The sequence below is a fragment of the Pseudorca crassidens genome, chromosome 15, assembly GCF_039906515.1.
Source record: "Pseudorca crassidens isolate mPseCra1 chromosome 15, mPseCra1.hap1, whole genome shotgun sequence".
NCBI lineage: Eukaryota > Metazoa > Chordata > Mammalia > Artiodactyla > Delphinidae > Pseudorca > Pseudorca crassidens.
This window is the reverse complement of record NC_090310.1, coordinates 65,112,334-65,131,497: the sequence shown is the minus strand read 5'-3', so window position 1 is coordinate 65,131,497 and position 19,164 is coordinate 65,112,334. Positions and strand designations below refer to the sequence as shown.

At 40.8% G+C, this 19,164-nt stretch overlaps 1 protein-coding gene across 12 annotated transcripts in view; it reads left to right on the top strand.

The window, feature by feature from the left end:
- The window catches only part of NCOA6 (nuclear receptor coactivator 6), a 97,803-nt gene that overhangs the window by 66,566 nt on the left and 12,073 nt on the right, over positions 1-19,164 (top strand). For 10 of the 12 annotated variants that reach the window (XM_067707886.1, XM_067707885.1, XM_067707890.1 and 7 more), the window contains 5 exons: positions 1,514-2,630; positions 5,168-5,289; positions 8,448-11,399; positions 14,355-14,423; positions 17,312-17,348. In XM_067707886.1, coding sequence (XP_067563987.1) covers positions 1,514-2,630; positions 5,168-5,289; positions 8,448-11,399; positions 14,355-14,423; positions 17,312-17,348 — 4,297 coding nt within the window. Of the gene's footprint in view, positions 1-1,513; positions 2,631-5,167; positions 5,290-8,447; positions 11,400-14,354; positions 14,424-17,311; positions 17,349-17,469; positions 17,520-19,164 lie in introns of all 12 variants that reach the window. The other 2 variants (XR_010935230.1, XM_067707894.1) reach the window with 2 other exon arrangements.

The following is a 19,164-nucleotide window of genomic DNA, read 5'->3' as shown; positions in this document are numbered from 1 at the left end:
TCCTGAGTTATGTGAATTCATGTTTTCTATAGGAAGTTTTAAAACGGTGATAAAATCATTCATAATTCCTCCACATAAGCACAACTATTTTATTGATATATTTTTATATGGTGCCTTCCTCCCACATGCACATATTGTTTTGATTTCTCTGTTTATCCCATCTAAGAGAGCTCTACTCTTGTCTGTCGTTTTCTCTTCTCCTACCCTACATTATTTCTCTTGTTAGCTTTTACTTCTTCCTGTGAAAATACTTTGTTATTTTACTCTTGCCAACTAGACTCTAAGGGGTCAGGGATTTGATCTGTCTTGTTTATTGATGTTACCTCAGTACCAAAAATGCCTTGTACATATTAGGTACTCAATAGATAATTGTTGATTGGATGAATATACACTGGTATATTAGTGTATATTGTATATACAGTGGTCATGGAATTCAATTTAAGGCCAGTTTAGAAAATCTTCCTTAGGATTCAGGAAAAATCTGGATTGTATTAACAGTGGACAGTTTGTCCCCTGTCTCCTGGCTGGAGCATGGACTGAGCTCATAACTTCATTGTGGCTACCACTTTTTAGTCCCCATTTAAAAATGAAAAAAAAGGGGGGGGGCATAAAATAAGCTAGAAGGTTATTCTGCAAAAAGGGAGAGATAATATAAGCAGTTATAGGAAAGTCCCAAAGACCCAACAATAAGTAAACACTGCAGCAAGCCAAGCAGTGTTCTTTGTCTGAATTAGAAATAATTTAGAAGAATAAAACATGTCCCATGTGGTCCACCAGGGACTGCCACAGGGGAGGGTCACTGAAGTTTTAACATCCTTTGTTGACTGTCCTCTGTCTGCAGCTTCTGAATTGTCTTTTAGTTCCACCAGAGGCTCAGCTTCCACATCAAGATTAAATAATTTTTACCACATTGGGGCAGAGGAGACCTGTCTTTAAGAAGTATTAGCTGTTCTTTTCTTTACAGTGTAACATCCAGATGTCAGTCCAGATATCACATGCATAACCTTTGAGAGTCATTATTAGTTTTCCAAGGAGCATTTTTAAATGTCTTCTCAACTTTGCTGAGGTTTTCTTAAGCGGCAACATCACATTTTTTGTTTCCTGACTCATCTAAGGCAGAGCTTATTTCACTAGCCTACAGTGCTTTTCATAAATTTTCTTCATTTTAAGGTAGCTGCACATCATTTTTAAATAATGAGATGCTGCCTTTCTCTTTGTTTAATCTAAGAGAAAATAAACTTTATTGATCTTCAAAATGTTATCTTTAAGTTACCAAATAGGAGTAAAGAAACGGTTTCTCCTTCTCTATTGTATGGTCACTGAGAATATATGCCACAGTCACATATCCATACTATGAAAAACTCAAAGAAGTATGTTAAGCACAGCACATTTGTTTATGTTGGTCAGTGGATATGGGTGAGTTGTGTTTTTCTAATTAAGGTAATTTGAGAATCTTAATACCAGCAAGATAATAGTATTACTTTCTGAAACTGTGCCTTTTTTTTTTTTAAAGGTGGTCAAGGAGCTGGTCCTCCTCAAAACCAGATGCAGGTGTCCCACGGGCCACCAAATATGATGCAGCCCAGCCTCATGGGAATTCATGGCAACATGAACAACCAACAGGCTGGTAGTTCTGGGGTTCCTCAGGTGAACCTGGGCAACATGCAAGGCCAGCCCCAGCAGGGCCCACCATCTCAGCTGATGAGCATGCACCAGCAGATCGTGCCCTCCCAGGGCCAGATGGTCCAGCAACAAGGAACCTTGAACCCTCAGAACCCTATGATCCTTTCAAGGGCCCAGCTTATGCCACAGGGTCAGATGATGGTGAATCCTCAGAGCCAAAATCTTGGGCCCTCGCCCCAGAGGATGACCCCACCTAAGCAGATGCTTCCCCAGCAGGGCCCACAAATGATGGCACCACATAACCAGATGATGGGGCCTCAGGGGCAAGTTTTGCTTCAACAGAACCCAATGATAGAGCAGATTATGACCAATCAGATGCAGGGGAATAAGCAACAGTTTAACACTCAGAACCAATCTAATGTCATGTCGGGACCAGCACAGATAATGAGGGGACCAACTCCAAACATGCAAGGAAACATGGTGCAGTTTACGGGACAGATGTCAGGACAGATGCTGCCCCAGCAAGGGCCCGTGAACAACAGTCCATCTCAGGTTATGGGGATTCAGGGGCAGGTCTTGAGGCCACCAGGGCCCAGCCCACATATGGCCCAGCCGCATGGCGATCCTGCTACTACAGCAAATAACGATGTCAGCTTGTCTCAGATGATGCCTGATGTTAGCATGCAACAAAGCAACATGGTCCCCCCCCACGTGCAGGCCATGCAGGGAAACAGTGCCTCGGGAAACCACTTCTCAGGCCATGGGATGCCTTTCAATGCACCTTTCAGTGGAGCACCCAATGGAAATCAGATGTCCTGTGGTCAGAATCCAGGCTTCCCGGTCAATAAGGATGTCACGCTAACAAGCCCATTGTTGGTCAACTTATTGCAGAGTGATATCTCTGCAGGCCATTTTGGGGTAAACAATAAGCAAAATAATACCAACGCAAATAAACCGAAGAAGAAGAAACCCCCTCGGAAGAAGAAAAATAGTCAGCAGGATCTAAAGTAGGTTGTGATAGTTTTGCCTAAAATCTTATTCATTTATTTCTATGTGAACAACTTTTTTTGATGGAAAATTTTAAACATGTATAAAATAAGAATAGTATAATGAAATTATCCCTGCTTCAAATTATCAACTCATAATCCATCTTGCCTTCATCCATGCTCTCCCCATTATCCTCTTGGTTATTTTAAAGCAAGTTCACTTTAAATATTTCCGTATGTACCTCTGAAAGTTAAGGACAGGTTTTTGTCTTTGTTCTGTGTTTTTTATGACCACACGATACCATTAGCACACCTGGAAAAACTAATACTTCCTTCATATTCTCACATTTCCAGACAGTGTCCACATTTCCCTTGATTATCTCAAATTAATTTTTTTTTACAGTTTGTTCAAATAAGGAGCCAAACAAGGTTCATACGTTGCAGTCAACTGATATATGTCTCTTAAGTCTGTAGTCTCCGGAGGGTTGTGGCATTCAGAGCCTGAAAGGTAGCCAGTGCTGCCACACTGCAACTCCACAAAGCATGTCAGGTTTATAATGACTGTTGGGGAACCAGAAAGGCTGTATGTGTTTTGGAAATGAAAACCGTTTATGGAGACTCCCTTCTGTCTCTCAAATAGAAATGATTTTTTGTACAGGTGCCTTTCCTTTAAAGGCTCTTTATCAGCAGCAGCAGCTTAAAATCTCATGCTAAGATGATTGGACCTTTTAAATCAGTTACCCTTTTGGTAAAGGTGAGTTCTTTTGCAAGATTATAGCAGGAAGGGCAATTAATTTATATTACATTTCCTGAAACTAAGCATTAATTTAAGTTATATTTTTGGCCTTGATAAAATGTTTCCAAAGGGAATATTGATTAAACTGGATTTTCTGCCTTTAATTATAAAACTGAAATTCAGAGACATTTATTACCAGAAAATAGTGACTGAGGAGTGTAAAACAGGTTAATTCAAATAAATTGCTAGAACTATAGAAGAGAGTAGGGGAGCTTTAGTTAAGGAAACAGAAATGTTCAAAATGAAACCAACTGCCTTTCTCTCAGCCTTCTCACAATATTTCTTTGGTTGTACTCTTAATATTATATCATATTCACTTTTTTCTTGAATCTTATAAATCAAAATTCAATAATTGTATATTAACAACCTATATTTTTCTTGAATTCAGAATTAATAACCCGTTTGGTTATCTGATTTTTCCAATAGCTCTAAGTTAAATTCTTTACTACTATCGACCTGTGTGGGAATAACATTTCTGTGGCAATATTTATTCCTCCCAGTAATCTAGGAGTAAAATTGCAAGGTTCTTCAGTTGCCATTAGTATGGATTTTTGCTGTCTGCACCAGCACTTAGGGAGATTGCTTACTTGTTGGGGCTACAGATTGTGAAAAGGGCCTTATACAGCATCAAGGCTCTTAGGAAGGGAGATAGTAAGTTAAAAGTAAGAGTGCATGCTCCCAATTCTACCTCTAGCTTACTATGGAACCTTGGACCTGTTTTCTAACACCGCTGTGGGCCTTTGTTTTTTCATCCATAATATGAGGTAACTGGAACAGGTATCTGAGATATTTTTTTTAGCAATACAGTTCTTTGAAAGTAAAGGATACTGCAGAATCCTTGCCTATAATTTGAAATGAGAGAGAAGTCATATAAGGAGCATATTGATACAGGCATCTGCATGTGCTCAGGACCTGCTTCAGGTTCTAAATTCCCATGTGCTAGGGCTTTTAAAATGGATTTAAGGTAAGGCTTATGAAACTACAGAGAGTACAGTAAGGTAAAATACTGTCTAAAAGCGGGTGACCAATATCAGGGCAAAGGGAAACAAAAGGTAGAAAAGAAAAGTACAGCTAAGAGTAAGATTAAAAACAAAATGAAGGCTGTGAGCACTCTGGTTCTTTGGGAATGTGGGTGTTAGTAGGTAACATTTTTTTCTTCCCCACTAAAAATTCTAAGGTTCACCCAGGTAAAAATGAAAGCATCCCAAAGCCAATGGGGATGTCTGTTAAATACACATTCTGCAGCAAAATTAATTAGCTTTGTTCTGGTATTCTCCGGCTTTCTTTGTTCTCTGAATACCACTTTCATTAGCCAATCTACAGCTTCTTGCAAGGTGTTATGATTTGTTGGAGCCACCACTGCAATATTCACAAAAAAAGAATCTGGACTCCCTGGTTGAATTTGATAGCTACCCTAAAGATAATGTGGTTTCATAGGCACAGTACTTTATAATATTGAGAGCCCAAACTATGATCCCTTAAAACATCTAAGGGATGGATGATTACATGAAAATCATTATATCAGAAATTTGTAGAAAACACTGAGTAAATAGCCATGTTATTAAATTAAGTGGATTTTAACATTTAATGAAATTGGCAGATTTTTTATGTCAAATATTGAATACTGTGTCAGACTAGAGAGATGTAAATAATGCTAAGAATGATAATGCAAATGGATTTCTTCAGAAACAGGGGAGGGGTTAAGCTTAGTTTTGTGTATAAACTGTACAGCTTACTCTCAAATGTGTAATTTATGTTTTAGCACCCCAGATACTCGCCCAGCTGGTCTGGAGGAGGCTGATCAGCAGCCATTGCCTGGAGAACAAGGAATTAACTTGGACAACTCAGGCCCTAAACTGCCAGAATTTTCAAACCGGCCACCAGGTGATAAAATGTTAACTAAAGTTTATATGCTTGTCATCATTTATTTACAGCATTATAAGTCTTTTTTTCAAGGAAACAATAGTATTTTATTTTGTGTACTAACTAGGCTACTTTGGTGATTTAATGTGTCTAGTATTTGGAAACTGTGCCTTGATATTAAGTTAAAAATTTTCAAATATAACTTCTGAAGGCATGTGTGTGTATGTATTTGTGTGTATGTGTGTATTTGTGTGTGTGTGTGTATTTTGCTCAAATTAGTCTTCATTATTTTAGGTCTTCATAAAATCAGACTAAAATGTCAAGTGCCTCTTTATTCTTGTCAATATTAAGATTCTAGTTGGCATCAAAATGGATTAAGATTAAATGAAAAGATGTTTTCACTCTAATCCTGCTTGCCTGCCTTTCCTGCAGCCTTTCCTACTGGGGCTTTCTCAAAGCAGAGAACTACCAGGGTTTAAAATAAGATTTTTTAAATACAACTTTTATTATGAATCTTTAAACATAAAAAATATGTAAAGAGTAATAAAAGAGACACTCATGTACTTCCTACCCAGGTTAATAATAATACCCAGGTTAATAATAAATAGGACCAATATTGTTGAAGCCCTCTGTGTTGTATCCTCCTCTGATTATAAAATAATATCATCCTCTAAATGTTGAAAATTATGTTGAAAAGGAAAAAGTCTCCTAAAATTCATTCATTCCAACCTAGGTATTATAGAACCAAGGTCAGCTGCCACAGTGTCTCTATACCTGGTTCCTCTTGGCCTAAGCAGTGATTTGTAACTTTATTCCCCTGTGACACAGTTGAAGACACACAAGCCTGTCACATTTAGGCCACACTTCCATGTGTATACAAAGGATTATGTTTTGTTTCTTCCTTTCTAGTTCCTCCACCTCCTTTTTTGGCATGTAAGTGATGTTACTTTAGGGATAAACTTTAGTCCACCCTTAATTTATGTATTTTGAAAGTGAATCCAAAAAAAAGTGAATTCATTATGATGTCAGTACTTTGTGTTATTTATTACAAATTGTTTGGGCACACCACACTTCCCATCAGTGAGTTACAGCAGCACAGTTGAGGCTGGGAGGTCATCAGTCTTTGGTGGTGGTCCAGAGGCATTATGAACAGGAAGGTGCCTTCTTCCCTCAGATACATCTGAATTCTTCTGTTAAATCCCAGGGGTTCTCACACACATTATTGCTTCCTTTCTGCAGTTTGCAAACTGGAAGTCTGTAGGCTGAATTCAGCCTATGATATGTTTGAATTGTCATGCACCATCCTGAACCAAACAGAAACCTGAATTTAAATGCCTTTAGCTAGAGCATCAGCTCTGCAGTTTGGCTCTGTCCACAGAACTACTACTGTCTTATACCAGCCCACTTCTCTTCTTCATTACCGGTCTGGCCCCTAAAGGCATATGAATTTTCATCCTTTGATTAATAAACTTGGTTTTTTATTATGTTATATGCACGTGTGTGTGTCCTAGCTTTCCCTCTCCACCATTCTGTCACAACAACCCAATCTATCTTATCATTAATGCCCTTTGGACTGCTGCCTCCAGCTTCTGGAACCTTTACAGTAGCCATGCCCTTAACTGTTACTTTCGAGAGAGGCTGCTGTATTGTCTGTGCTGCTCTCTTTGGTATTTATGCTGTCTGGTGGCCTAATTTTAAAGAAAAAGGCATTTGTATCATAGCCCTGACATCAAGGCTTCTACAGAAATTACAGTTCTTAACATGGGAACCTGAGTTAAACCTATAGAAATGCCATATGTTGTTGGCTTTATAAATGTAAAGAGGTTAGTTGGGCCTAAAACAAAAAAGGATTAAAAAGAAACTTCAAAACTGGATTCTGCACATTGTACTCATTGGTGCCATGTCTGTCATTGGCTAGAAGACATTGATTAGCTATTAAACACAGGGTGTGACCCTGTGGATCAGCAGCATTTGATAGCTGCTCTGAAAATCTTGAGCCAACACTTCTGACTGCCAGGGCCAGCTGTCCTTATGCCTGTACCTTCGTAAAACTTTCCTAATGTATTTTTCATGCAACAGTGAAATAAATCTAGTTTGTGAAATTGTATGTATCCCAGTTATATGCCCGCTTTTTCCCACTGAACAACCTTTATTCTTGGTTAATGATCTTTTCATCCTTTCTGCTGATTGTGTAAGGTTTTGGTTCTAAAATGCCAAATAAAATCTTCACAAAAGAAAGAATCATTTGAGATGTTGCCTTCTAGAAATCTATAAGGCATTGTCCCTCAGAGTTCTTTTCCTGAAATTATTTTTTATTCCTGAGGGCTGTGCTTCTTGCTTATTCTTCAATTATCGATTCATAGAAAATATTTCTCCAAATAAAGTTTTACATGTAAGAAAGTAAACAGAAATTAATATTTGTAAAAAGAACTTCAGTGCCCTCATTTTATTTTCAATGTGTGTATCAGCTTCTATTAGCTCCTACTATTTATTGAACTGATTTACGTCGGAGGGGCAGTTTAATTCATTGGGTTTTCCAAAGAACTGAGCCTGAAGGATGCAGCATGGTGTGTGAAGCCAATGGATTGGAGTAATTTTAAATCCCTCTTCCTTAAGGAATTGAATCCTAGAATTTTATATCTTACTTCTGTTGAAAGAATAAAAAGGCTATCTTCAATGCTGGCGTTTTCAACAAAACCAAGTCTTAAAAAAATTAATCTGTGCTAACAGAAAAAAAGTGACTCTTAAATGCTTCATTCACAAGTACAATGAAATATTTACTATGCTTGCATGAGACCCCAGTGCTGGGCGGTCAACTGTTTGCTGTTGATGGAGTTTTTCTCGTGTCATCTGAATGTTTGGCTGGTATAGACTTGGCCAGTTTCAGTGCATAGCACAGTGTCTATTACAGTCTTAGTGCGGTGATGCCTCATTCAAACCCTGAAGACTGAGGAGCTCCAGGTTCTTGATGCTTTGCTTTTTGCTTCCTTAAGCAGTGTGCCTCTTTGCTTATGTCAAAGAATGAGGGGCTGCCCATACCCCCCCTGGGAACGGGCATGCCTGAACTGTTTGTGCACAGTCTGTGCAACCTAGATGAGTATTTCTTGGCTATACTCTAAAGGTAGCAAAGCTTTTCTTGCTGAAAATCTAACTTCCCTGATTTTGGGGGCTCGTTTTAGGTTATCCTTCTCAACCAGTTGAACAGAGGCCACTTCAGCAGATGCCTCCTCAGCTCATGCAGCATGTGGCGCCCCCACCCCAGCCACCACAGCAGCAGCCGCCGCCGCAGCCGCCGCCACCCCCCAGTCAGCCACAGTCTCAGCAGCAGCAGCAGCAAATGATGATGATGCTCATGATGCAGCAGGACCCCAAATCAGTTAGGCTTCCAGTCTCCCAGAGCGTCCATCCCCCAAGGGGCCCCCTGAATCCGGACTCCCAGAGAATGCCCATGCAACAGAGTGGCAGTGTGCCTGTCATGGTCAGTTTGCAAGGACCTGCCTCCGTGCCGCCATCACCTGATAAGCAAAGAATGCCAATGCCTGTGAATACTCCTTTGGGAAGCAATTCAAGGAAAATGGTATACCAGGAGAACCCCCAGAATCCTTCCAGCTCACCACTGGGAGAGATGTCCTCACTCCCTGAAGCAAGTGGCAGTGAAGTACCATCTGTCTCAGGAGGCCCAAATAACATGCCTTCACATTTAGTGGTTTCCCAGAATCAGTTAATGATGACAGGGCCAAAACCTGGACCATCACCCCTTTCAACAACTCAAGGTGCAACTCCCCAGCAGCCTCCTGTAAATTCCCTGCCCAGCTCTCATGGCCACCACTTTCCAAATGTGGCTGCCCCAACCCAAACATCTAGGCCTAAAACACCAAACAGAGCCAGCCCCAGACCCTATTATCCTCAGACACCCAACAACCGCCCTCCCAGCACAGAACCTTCAGAAATCAGTCTATCACCAGAAAGACTCAATGCCTCCATAGCAGGACTCTTCCCCCCACAGATTAATATTCCTTTACCTCCCAGGCCAAATTTAAACAGAGGCTTTGATCAACAGGGCCTAAATCCAACAACTTTGAAGGCCATCGGACAAGCACCTTCAAATCTTACCATGAATAATCCTTCCAATTTTGCTGCCCCACAGACTCACAAATTAGATTCTGTGGTGGTGAATTCTGGAAAGCAGTCTAATTCTGGAGCAACAAAACGGGCAAGTCCAAGCAACAGTCGCAGGTCTAGTCCTGGGTCAAGTAGGAAAACCACCCCAAGTCCAGGGAGACAAAATTCAAAAGCCCCTAAACTTACTCTTGCCTCTCAAACTAATGCAACCTTGTTGCAAAATGTGGAGTTGCCAAGAAACGTATTGGTCAGTCCTACTCCTTTGGCCAACCCCCCTGTACCTGGAAGCTTCCCTAACAACAGCGGGCTGAATCCTCAGAATCCTACCATGCCTGTGGCTGCAATAGGGGGTGTTCTTGAGGAAAACAAGGAGAGCTTGACTATGCCTCAGGACAGCGACTGCCAGAATTCCCAGGGTAGGAAGGAGCAGGTAAACGTTGAGCTAAAAGCAGTCCCTGCCCAAGAAGTTAAAATTGCCCCTGAAGATCAATCCAAAAAGGATGGGCAACCTTCGGATACTAACAAACTTCCCAGTATCGAAGAGAACAAAAATTTGGTGTCTCCTGCTATGAGGGAAGCACCAACATCGTTAAGTCAACTTCTTGATAACTCTGGAGCTCCTAATGTGACCATTAAACCCCCTGGGCTTACAGATCTGGAAGTAACACCTCCAGTAGTTTCTGGAGAGGACCTGAAAAAAGCATCTCTCATTCCCACACTGCAGGATTCGTCTTCTAAAGAACCCTCTAATTCCCTAAATTTACCTCACAATAACGAGCCATGTTCAACCCTTGTGCATCCAGAATTGAGTGAGGTCAGTTCTAATGTTGCACCAAGCATCCCTCAAGTAATGTCAAGACCTGTCAGCTCTTCCTCCATTTCCACTCCTTTGCCCCCAAATCAGATAACTGTTTTTGTAACTTCCAATCCCATCACAACTTCAGCTAACACATCAGCAGCTCTGCCAACTCACCTGCAGTCTGCATTAATGTCAACAGTTGTCACAATGCCCAATGTGGGTAGCAAGGTTATGGTTTCTGAGGGACAGTCAGCTGCTCAGTCAAATGCCCGGCCTCAGTTCATTACACCTGTCTTTATCAATTCATCCTCAATAATTCAGGTTATGAAAGGATCACAGCCAAGCACAATTCCTGCAACCCCACTGACAACCAACTCTGGCTTGATGCCTCCCTCTGTTGCAGTCGTTGGCCCTTTACACATACCTCAGAATATAAAATTTTCTTCTGCTCCTGTACTGCCTAATGCCCCCTCCAGTAGTCCTGCTGCAAACATACAGACAGGTCGACCCTTGGTCCTTAACTCACGAGCCACCCCTGTTCAGCTTCCTTCCCCACCTTGTACAACTTCTCCAGTTGTCCCTCCTCATCCCCCTGTCCAGCAAGTAAAAGAACTGAATCCAGAGGAGACTAGTCCTCAGGTGAGCACCTCAGCAGATCAGAGCACTCTGCCCTCTTCACAGTCAACCACAGTGGTTTCTCCCCTTTTGACCAATAGTCCAGGCTCCTCTGTCAACCGGCGAAGCCCAGTCTCATCTAGTAAGGGCAAAGGAAAAGTGGACAAAATCGGCCAGATTTTGCTGACCAAGGCGTGTAAAAAAGTTACAGGCTCTCTTGAGAAAGGGGAAGAACAATATGGTGCAGATGGAGAAACTGAAGGCCAAGGGCTAGAGACCACAGCTTCAGGGCTCATGGGAACAGAGCAGTTATCCACAGAGCTGGACAGTAAAACCCCAACACCCCCAGCACCCACTCTGCTAAAAATGACCTCTAGCCCTGTGGGCCCCGGCTCCGCCTCAGCAGGACCCAGCTTACCTGGCAGTACTCTCCCCACCAATGTACGCTCGATAGTAACCACTCTGGTACCCTCTGAGCTCATCTCCGCGGCGCCGACCACAAAAAACAATCATATTGGCATAGCATCTGAGCCACTTGCAGGTGGCCTAGTGGAGGAGAAGGTGGGATCTCATCCAGAGCTTCTACCCAGCATAGGTATGTACTTGGGGCCTGGCATCATCTCATGTCAATTTTTGGTGACCTATCCCACAAGAGAAAGCATGACTCCTTTTCTACTTGGAGGAAGAAGAATGGGTTAAATGGCAATAGTGATAGTTTCATTTATTTGAAGTACATTGGGAAATATACTTCCCTTTTAAAATCCCACGTTGTTTACATTCATTAATATGGTTCTCTCTCAGCTCCTGAAATAATCATATACCTTTTATTTACATAAAATTTTTCATTTTATAAAGAAGCATTTTCACCTGTGTTACATCATCTTCATACCAACCATGTCAGGTAGCCCTAACCCCATTCTGCGGGTGAGAAGATTGAAGCTCAGAGTTCAGTATTCATTCAAAGTCTATACTGTGAGCCTCCAGTTTAACCATGTCCCTTAAGGGTAAACAGCAGTTTCTGCAGGTTCTCCTTACTGTGGTAAAGACTTGCTCTCAACTGTTCAGAGCAGGTTTCTTATAGCCCCTTCCTCATTGTACTCTATCCCAGGGACTCTTCCCTTCTGACTGGCTACTCCAGGGGAGAGCTTTCCAGAAAACCAGCTTTCATGGTAATAGACATGGGAGGAGCAAAGTGGTTGAGAGATAGGTTTAGGTTGGTGCCAGCATTTAGCAGCTGTTTGGGCTTAGGCAAGTTACTTGACTACTCCAAACTTCAGTTTCCTCCTTTGTAAAATGGGGACAATAGTAGTTGTAAGAATTCAATGAGATAATGTATGTAACATTTTTAGCACGGGGCTAGAATATAGTAATCATTCAATAATAGGTAAAGAATTCTTATTGCCAGTTTCTTTTTGATGCAATCTCTTTGAAAATTAGACCATTCCATTCATGTATTTCTACTTCAGGTTATTTCCTATGTACTGGTAAGGTGGGCTAATGATGGAAACGTAGATGTCCTTACATCTACCCTCCTTCCCTTGGCATTTACCCCCGCACCCGCCCCTCCCCACACATACGTAATGTTCCTCCTTCTGTGAGGCTTAAGTGGTACAGAAGCTCTATTTCCCCAGAGTGGAATCAAACACTGCCAAAGCTCAAAGGACCTTTGCTGTATCCTAGGCCAGCCAATAGCACCTGTTTATGCAGCTAAAATGCTTCGAGGGGCAGGAGGAGGGGCAGAAAGAACACAAGATTCTGGTAGGATCAAGGTTCAAATTCTAGCTCCACTGGTACCATTTGCAGTTGGATAAATCCCTTAACCTCTTGTAAGCCGTGTACTTCACCAGTAAACTGGAGATTGTAATTCCTACCTCCCAGAATTTATACAAAGATTCACTGAGCGGGCTTAGCGTAAAAGCCAGCACACTGCCTCACACAGAGCCCTGGAAAGGTTAATTCCCCTTCTCTCTGCCTATTCACTTCAAAACTAGAGATACAGGGAGGGATAAAGGCCTTTAAGGAGTTCTCTGCCCTTGGAGGAGACAGAGACTTCATAGGGCTGGGTGCTGTATATTCCTGGTTCTAGTTCTGTTGATGTAAGTGAGCCCTAAGAATTTTTTAAAAACCTGGTGTAACTTAAATATATTCTCCACTATTAAATGTTTCCATTCTACTTCCTTTCAGGGAACCTTTCCCTCTGATACCAAGAGAATAACGATGAAGTTGTTAGAAAATAACTTTTATCTGGATCCTGTGTAATCCGAGAGAAATATAGGAGCGTTAGGGAGATGAACCAGTAGTTGGAAAAAAAACTTCTCAATTTCAGTTAAGATTATTTCCATTCTTTTTCAAGGGGCTTCTGTGCTTTTACCTTGAAAGTGTGAGAAACCAATACTGGAGTAAAAAATAAAAGTTAAGGTACAGTTTTAAACTTTATTAGATAAGCATCCAAAATAAATTCTTAACACAAATGCATCATTGACTAAGCAGGGAGAGATATCTACAAAAGTCACAATTTCCACATGAGGGTAAAACTTATTGTTGTAGAGTTTATCTAGGATGGTAGACTGAGTGTCAAGATGGGAGGACATAACCTTGAGTGACTGTGGCATATCTATGTCTTCAATCTTTACGGTATGATCCCAGAAGTTCCCATTCTAGAGTACATTGTGTATTCTATTCCATTCCTCTTCAATGGCCTGAGTTCTCTCTGTCCTTCAAAGCCTAATTCTGATGTTTCTCCCTTTAGTGTACCTTCAGATTTCTCAATCTAGAATTGATCTCCCTTGCTTTGGACTCCCATAGTACTTTATACTTTATGAATCTGCTTCATATAACATCACAGTTGACTCCAGAGTACCACTTGTGTATATCTTTAATACTAGACTGAGTCCTGATGGGCAAGAAGAATGGAATTTGGTCTCTAAGGGTGCCTGGCACAGAGCCTTGCCCTTAGTAAGTTCTTGGTAATTGACAGATAAAATAAGTAGATAACATATCAAATTGATTTGATTCATTAAATATGAATTGAATACCTGCTTTATGCCCATCGCACTTGCCAGGTGCTATAGAAAAGTACACAATATATGATTCATTTCAGGTCTCAAGGAATGTAGTCTTTAGAGGGTTGAGACAATTTTTTAAATGCTAAGGTTGAATGGTATAATTGTCCCTCTGAAAGTGGTTTGGGTTGCCTACTAAAGTATGCTTTTGGGTTTTTTAGAGTACTGGGCAGAACTTGACCCCAAGAAGCAAAAATTATCGGTGCTGTTGTCCTCATGGCCATATCCTTCCTTGATCTTGGCACATACACAAAGGAAAAACAGAACCCCCCTGACATTAGTCTTTGTTACTGAGTGTTAGTTAATTTTTTAAGCAAGTTTTGGAATGTACTGTACTTTCAAAGTTAACTTCAAGTACTGCTTTCTAAGAATATGTGTATTTTAGCAGTTACTTAACCCTCGGTTCAGTCAATGCTTTCTGCTTTGTTTAGAAAAGAATGTTAAAGCCCTGTTTCTTTTCTTTTCTTTTTTTTTTTTCCTTGCCTTAGCCCCTTCACAGAGTTTAGTCCCAAAGGAAACTCCAGCCACAGCACTGCAGGGGTCTGTTCCCAGACCAGGTAAGGCCCACCTTGGAAAAATTTCTTGAGTGGAATAGGTTACATGTGAAGGAACCACTGCTGTCCTCAATGTGCCAGGAAGTGGCTGAAACTATCTTATCTATTTGCTTCAGAGCAGACTTCGGTTGAGTGGCAGAGCTTATGCAGTACTATTTGAAGTTATTTTTCCCCTGACCAGCTTGCTCTCTGACGCATTCCTCGTGTCAGCCAGGGAACTCAAGAAGGACATCTCAGTGCCCATTGTCTGCCACCAAGCCGTGGGTGGTTTCCATTGCAGAGTTTGCCCTGTTCCATGACCCTGGCACCCATAGCTGGCAGCTGACTGATTGGCATACAGTAACTCACTGGGGTGGGAGGCATTACTGCATTAAGACAGTAATTGCATTATCATGACAGGAGTGGAGGCTTGTTCCGAAAACCTCCGCTGCAGTGAGGTAGCCATTCCTCAGGGAGTCAGAGTCATTTCAGTCATGTCTAGATGGCGTTAAGTTTCTTCCCATGACCAAGATATTGTAAATAGCACTAGGGATGATGTTTCTGGAAGGTGGAGCCCATGGTAATCTGACAAATAACTACTGTGAAATGCTGGCTCAGCTCTGAATGCATGAGGATCTTGATGGCAGTAACAGCCGTCAAGATTAGACTGCCAAAGCAGGTAAAGATTATAGATTTGTTACAGTTTAGTCTTACCTGGCTCTTTGTCATTGTAGGTTATTGGGGGATACCCCCCCACAAAAAAAGAAGTGTGACTGCTTTCCACAAGGAGGTTAGAGTCTCGCTGACAATACAGTTCACACACTTGACAAAATTTTTAAAAAGAAAGTTTAATTTTGAATCTAAGTCAGTAAAAGTAAGGTAGAAGTTGGGAATTCCCTGGCAGTCCAGTGGTCAGGACTCTGTGCTTTCACTGCCGAGGGCCCAGGTTCAGTCCCTGGTCGGGGAACTAAAATCCCACAAGCTGCACGGGGTGGCCAAAAAAAATTTTAAATAAATAAAATTTAAAATATTTTTTTAAAAAGTAAGGTAAAAGTTGTGATTATTTTAAAACCTGCTTCAGGGTGCCATGTCCTATATGATGGATAGGACTTTCTATTTTACATTCTTTGGGTAAAACCAGGCCTTTGGAAAAATGGATGAGCAAAAAACATTTTAGCCACCCAGATTCGTTTGCTACCAACTGCCCACATGATACCTGAGAAGGGTAGAAATGGAACAAATTCTTCAGAGAAGGAATTAGATAGTAAAACTCATTTTTGATGAGAAAAGGAGCAACTAGAAAGGGGAAGGGAATTCCATCTCCTGCCCCAACTCTTTTCTCCAGAAGATGGACTTTACCATATCATATGTCCTCCTTCTCAGAGTAATTTGCTGAAGAATCTTGTTCCTTTTAAAAGTTTGGCTCAAATGAATCTCCTTAAAATACTGCCTACGCCAATAATTGCCTTCACCAAAACCCCTTTGATCTCCACTCATATGAATTAGCTGTGATAGTGTTAAAATTGTCAAAAGCATTGAATTTTGTTTCAAAAGAGCAAACTAACCAAAATTTTTTGTAGTAAACCTCTTTTGACTTGAGCCATTTTTATTTTTGAGCACACATTTCCTGAGTTTCTTTGCTCCAGCAGAGCCAACAAGGCAGCAGAGACTCAGTGAGTTGGTATCTATTTCTTGTGGAGGGGGTTCCAGGTTTTATGAGTTAGATAATGGGGGAGCTAAATAACAAATGGGAAGCATGGATTCTCCTCTGCCAGCATCTTTCATTGAAGGCAGAGTAGGACAGCCTCTTTACGTGAAGGCTGCATCAACATGAGCATCATAGCAATACTAATAATAGCTAATACTGAGTTATTACTAAGTGCTGCTGTACTAAGTTTTTTATATGTGTTATTTAATTTAATCTTTTTAACTTTGAGGTGGGTAAAGTGGTTATCGCCATTTTTCAGATGAGACATTGAGCACAGAGAGGTCAAGCTGTTTGCCCAAGGTCACATGGCTAATAAGCAGTGAGGTCAAAATAACCCAGTCACTCTGACTCCACTGCCTTCAGGGAGGTTACTGTGTAATAAGTAGGGTAGGTTAGACAGGTACACTGTGTTTCAGGTGTTGAATTCCCTGAAACGGGGGACAGGGAAAGGACTGTGGGAGACCAGAGGCAGGAGAGATGACTGCTATCTGATGCATCAGGGATGGTCTTTTGGAAAAGATGGAACTACCTAAAGGCATATAATGGAGGAAGAAAATGTTTTCCTGCTGGTGCTAATAAAGAAGTGCCTGGTAAACGCATAGGATGCTCATTTAAGTAAAACCCTGCTAGACAAATGACAGAGATTTTCCTTTTTTAGAGGGCATTGCTGAGAGGTTGAGGAAGAGAGGAACGTAATGGGGTGTATAGGTGATATCTCAGAGTAAAGCAGTCTGCTCTCTAAAACTCAGGAATTCCTTTGGAGGAGAATGCATCCTTAATAGATATTTAAGATATATTGGAAGATTACTGTTTAAAAAAAATATGTCAAGAGGGAAGAGATATTCTAAGAATGAAAACAGTCTCTTCTGCGTGAGAGGAAGAGGATTATTTTACTAAAATAGTTATAGCTGGATGAAATATGAACCAGGCAATGTAATTTAGTTACGTTGATCCAAACAGGATTACTTCACAGTATGGAGTAGAAATAAAAATAGACTGAGTAAGTATCTTATGCTCCAGACAACTGAGTTGTGTCCATGCCAACTCTATCTGTTTACCACGTTAGGGTGAGGATCCTGCTGCGCATGGAGACCCGTTAGCCTAAACAAGGCATTCAGAATTCTCATAGACACTTAGCTTCTCCCTGTGGACATATACACCAGAAGCTCCTACATCTCATTTCTGTCCTTTGTATTTTTAACAGAACTCGAGGCAAATGCTGCCATAGTCTCTGGACAAAGGTAAGATGATCACTTCTGCAGACTTAGCATGAATATGGCGTAAGCCTCTTTGAAAGGTATCATCTTTCTCAACCTTTAAACCTTTCCTCACCTTGTCCTTTTCCTTCACTCTTTGTACCAGTTTTTTTCCTGCTGAAGTAGGGAGCTGTCATGAGTACCAACCCCTCAGAGGTAACATTTCTTTTAACAAAACTTGGTGGCTAAGTTCCTGCCTTTTGTGGTGGTTTTGAAAATTGGATGACATAACATTTTCAGCACTCAGCATAGTGAGTAAATAATAAGCATTCAATATATAGGAGCTGTTGGGTCGTATGGTAGTTCTATTTGTAGTTTTTTAAAGAACCTCCATACTGTTCTCCATAGTGGCTGTATCAATTTACATTCCCACCAGCGGTGCAAGAATGTTCCCTTTTCTCCACACCCTCTCCAGCATTTATTGTCTCTAGATTTTTTGATGATGGCCATTCTGACCATTGTGAGATGATACCTCATTGTAGTTTTGATTTGCATTTCTCTAATGATTAATGATGTTGAGCATTCTTTCATGTGTTTGTTGGCAATCTGTATATCTTCTTTGGAGAAATGTCTATTTAGGTCTTCTGCCCATTTTTGGATTGGGTTGTTTGTTTTTTTGTTATTGATCTGCATGAGCTGCTTGTAAATTTTGGAGATTAATCCTTTGTCAGTCCCACTACTGGGCATATACCCTGAGAAAACCATAATTCAAAAAGAGTCATGTACCAAAATGTTCATTGCAGCTCTATTTATAATAGCCAGGAGATGGAAGCAACCTAAGTGTCCATCATTGGATGAATGGATAAAGAAGATGTGGCACATATATACAATGGAATATTACTCAGCCATAAAAAGAAATGAAATTGAGTTATTTGTAGTGAGGTGGATGGACCTAGAGTCTGACCCAGAGTGAAGTAAGTCAGAAAGAGAAAAACAAATAACCGTATGCTAACACATATATATGGAATCTAAGAAAAAAAAAAAAAACGGTCATGAAGAACCTAGGGGTAAGATGGGAATAAAGACACAGACCTACTAGAGAATGGACTTGAGGACATGGGGAGGGGGAAGGGTAAGCTGTGACAAAGTGAGAGAGTGGCATGGACCTATATACACTACTAAACGTAAGATAGATAGCTAGTGGGAAGCAGCCGCATAGCACAGGGAGATCAGCTCAGTGCTTTGTGACCACCTAGAGGGGTGGGATAGGGAGGGTGGGAGGGAGGGAGATGCAAGAGGGGAGAGATATGGGAACATGTCTATGCATAACTGATTCACTTTGTTATAAAGCAGAAACTAACACACCATTGTAAAGCAATTATACTCCAATAAAGATGTTAAAAAATTTATATATATATATATATATATATATATATATATATATATATATAGGAGCTGTTGCCATCATTGTCATTAATAATAGTCCTTGCAACACCTTCTAAGTATAGCTGTTTGATCCTCAAGAGAAAGAATGGCAGATGGGGTCTGAGCGCAGAACCCATGCTTTTTCTTTTATACTGTGCTACCCCACATAACCTAACAAAATAAAATACAACTGTGGCTTCAACCTCATTAGCCCCATGGAGAGAAGTATTATCGTATTACAAAAGTCATTCCTTTTTTAATGTAGGACTGTACTAGATAACATTTTAAAGAATTTATCATACTTGTATATCAACTTGGGTTGTAAAACCGCTTCACAGTCATTTTCTCATTTAATTATCGTATCAACCCTGTAAGGTGGTTATAATAGCCAACATTTATTTGAATGCTGTTCTATGCCATATATTGGGCTAAAAGC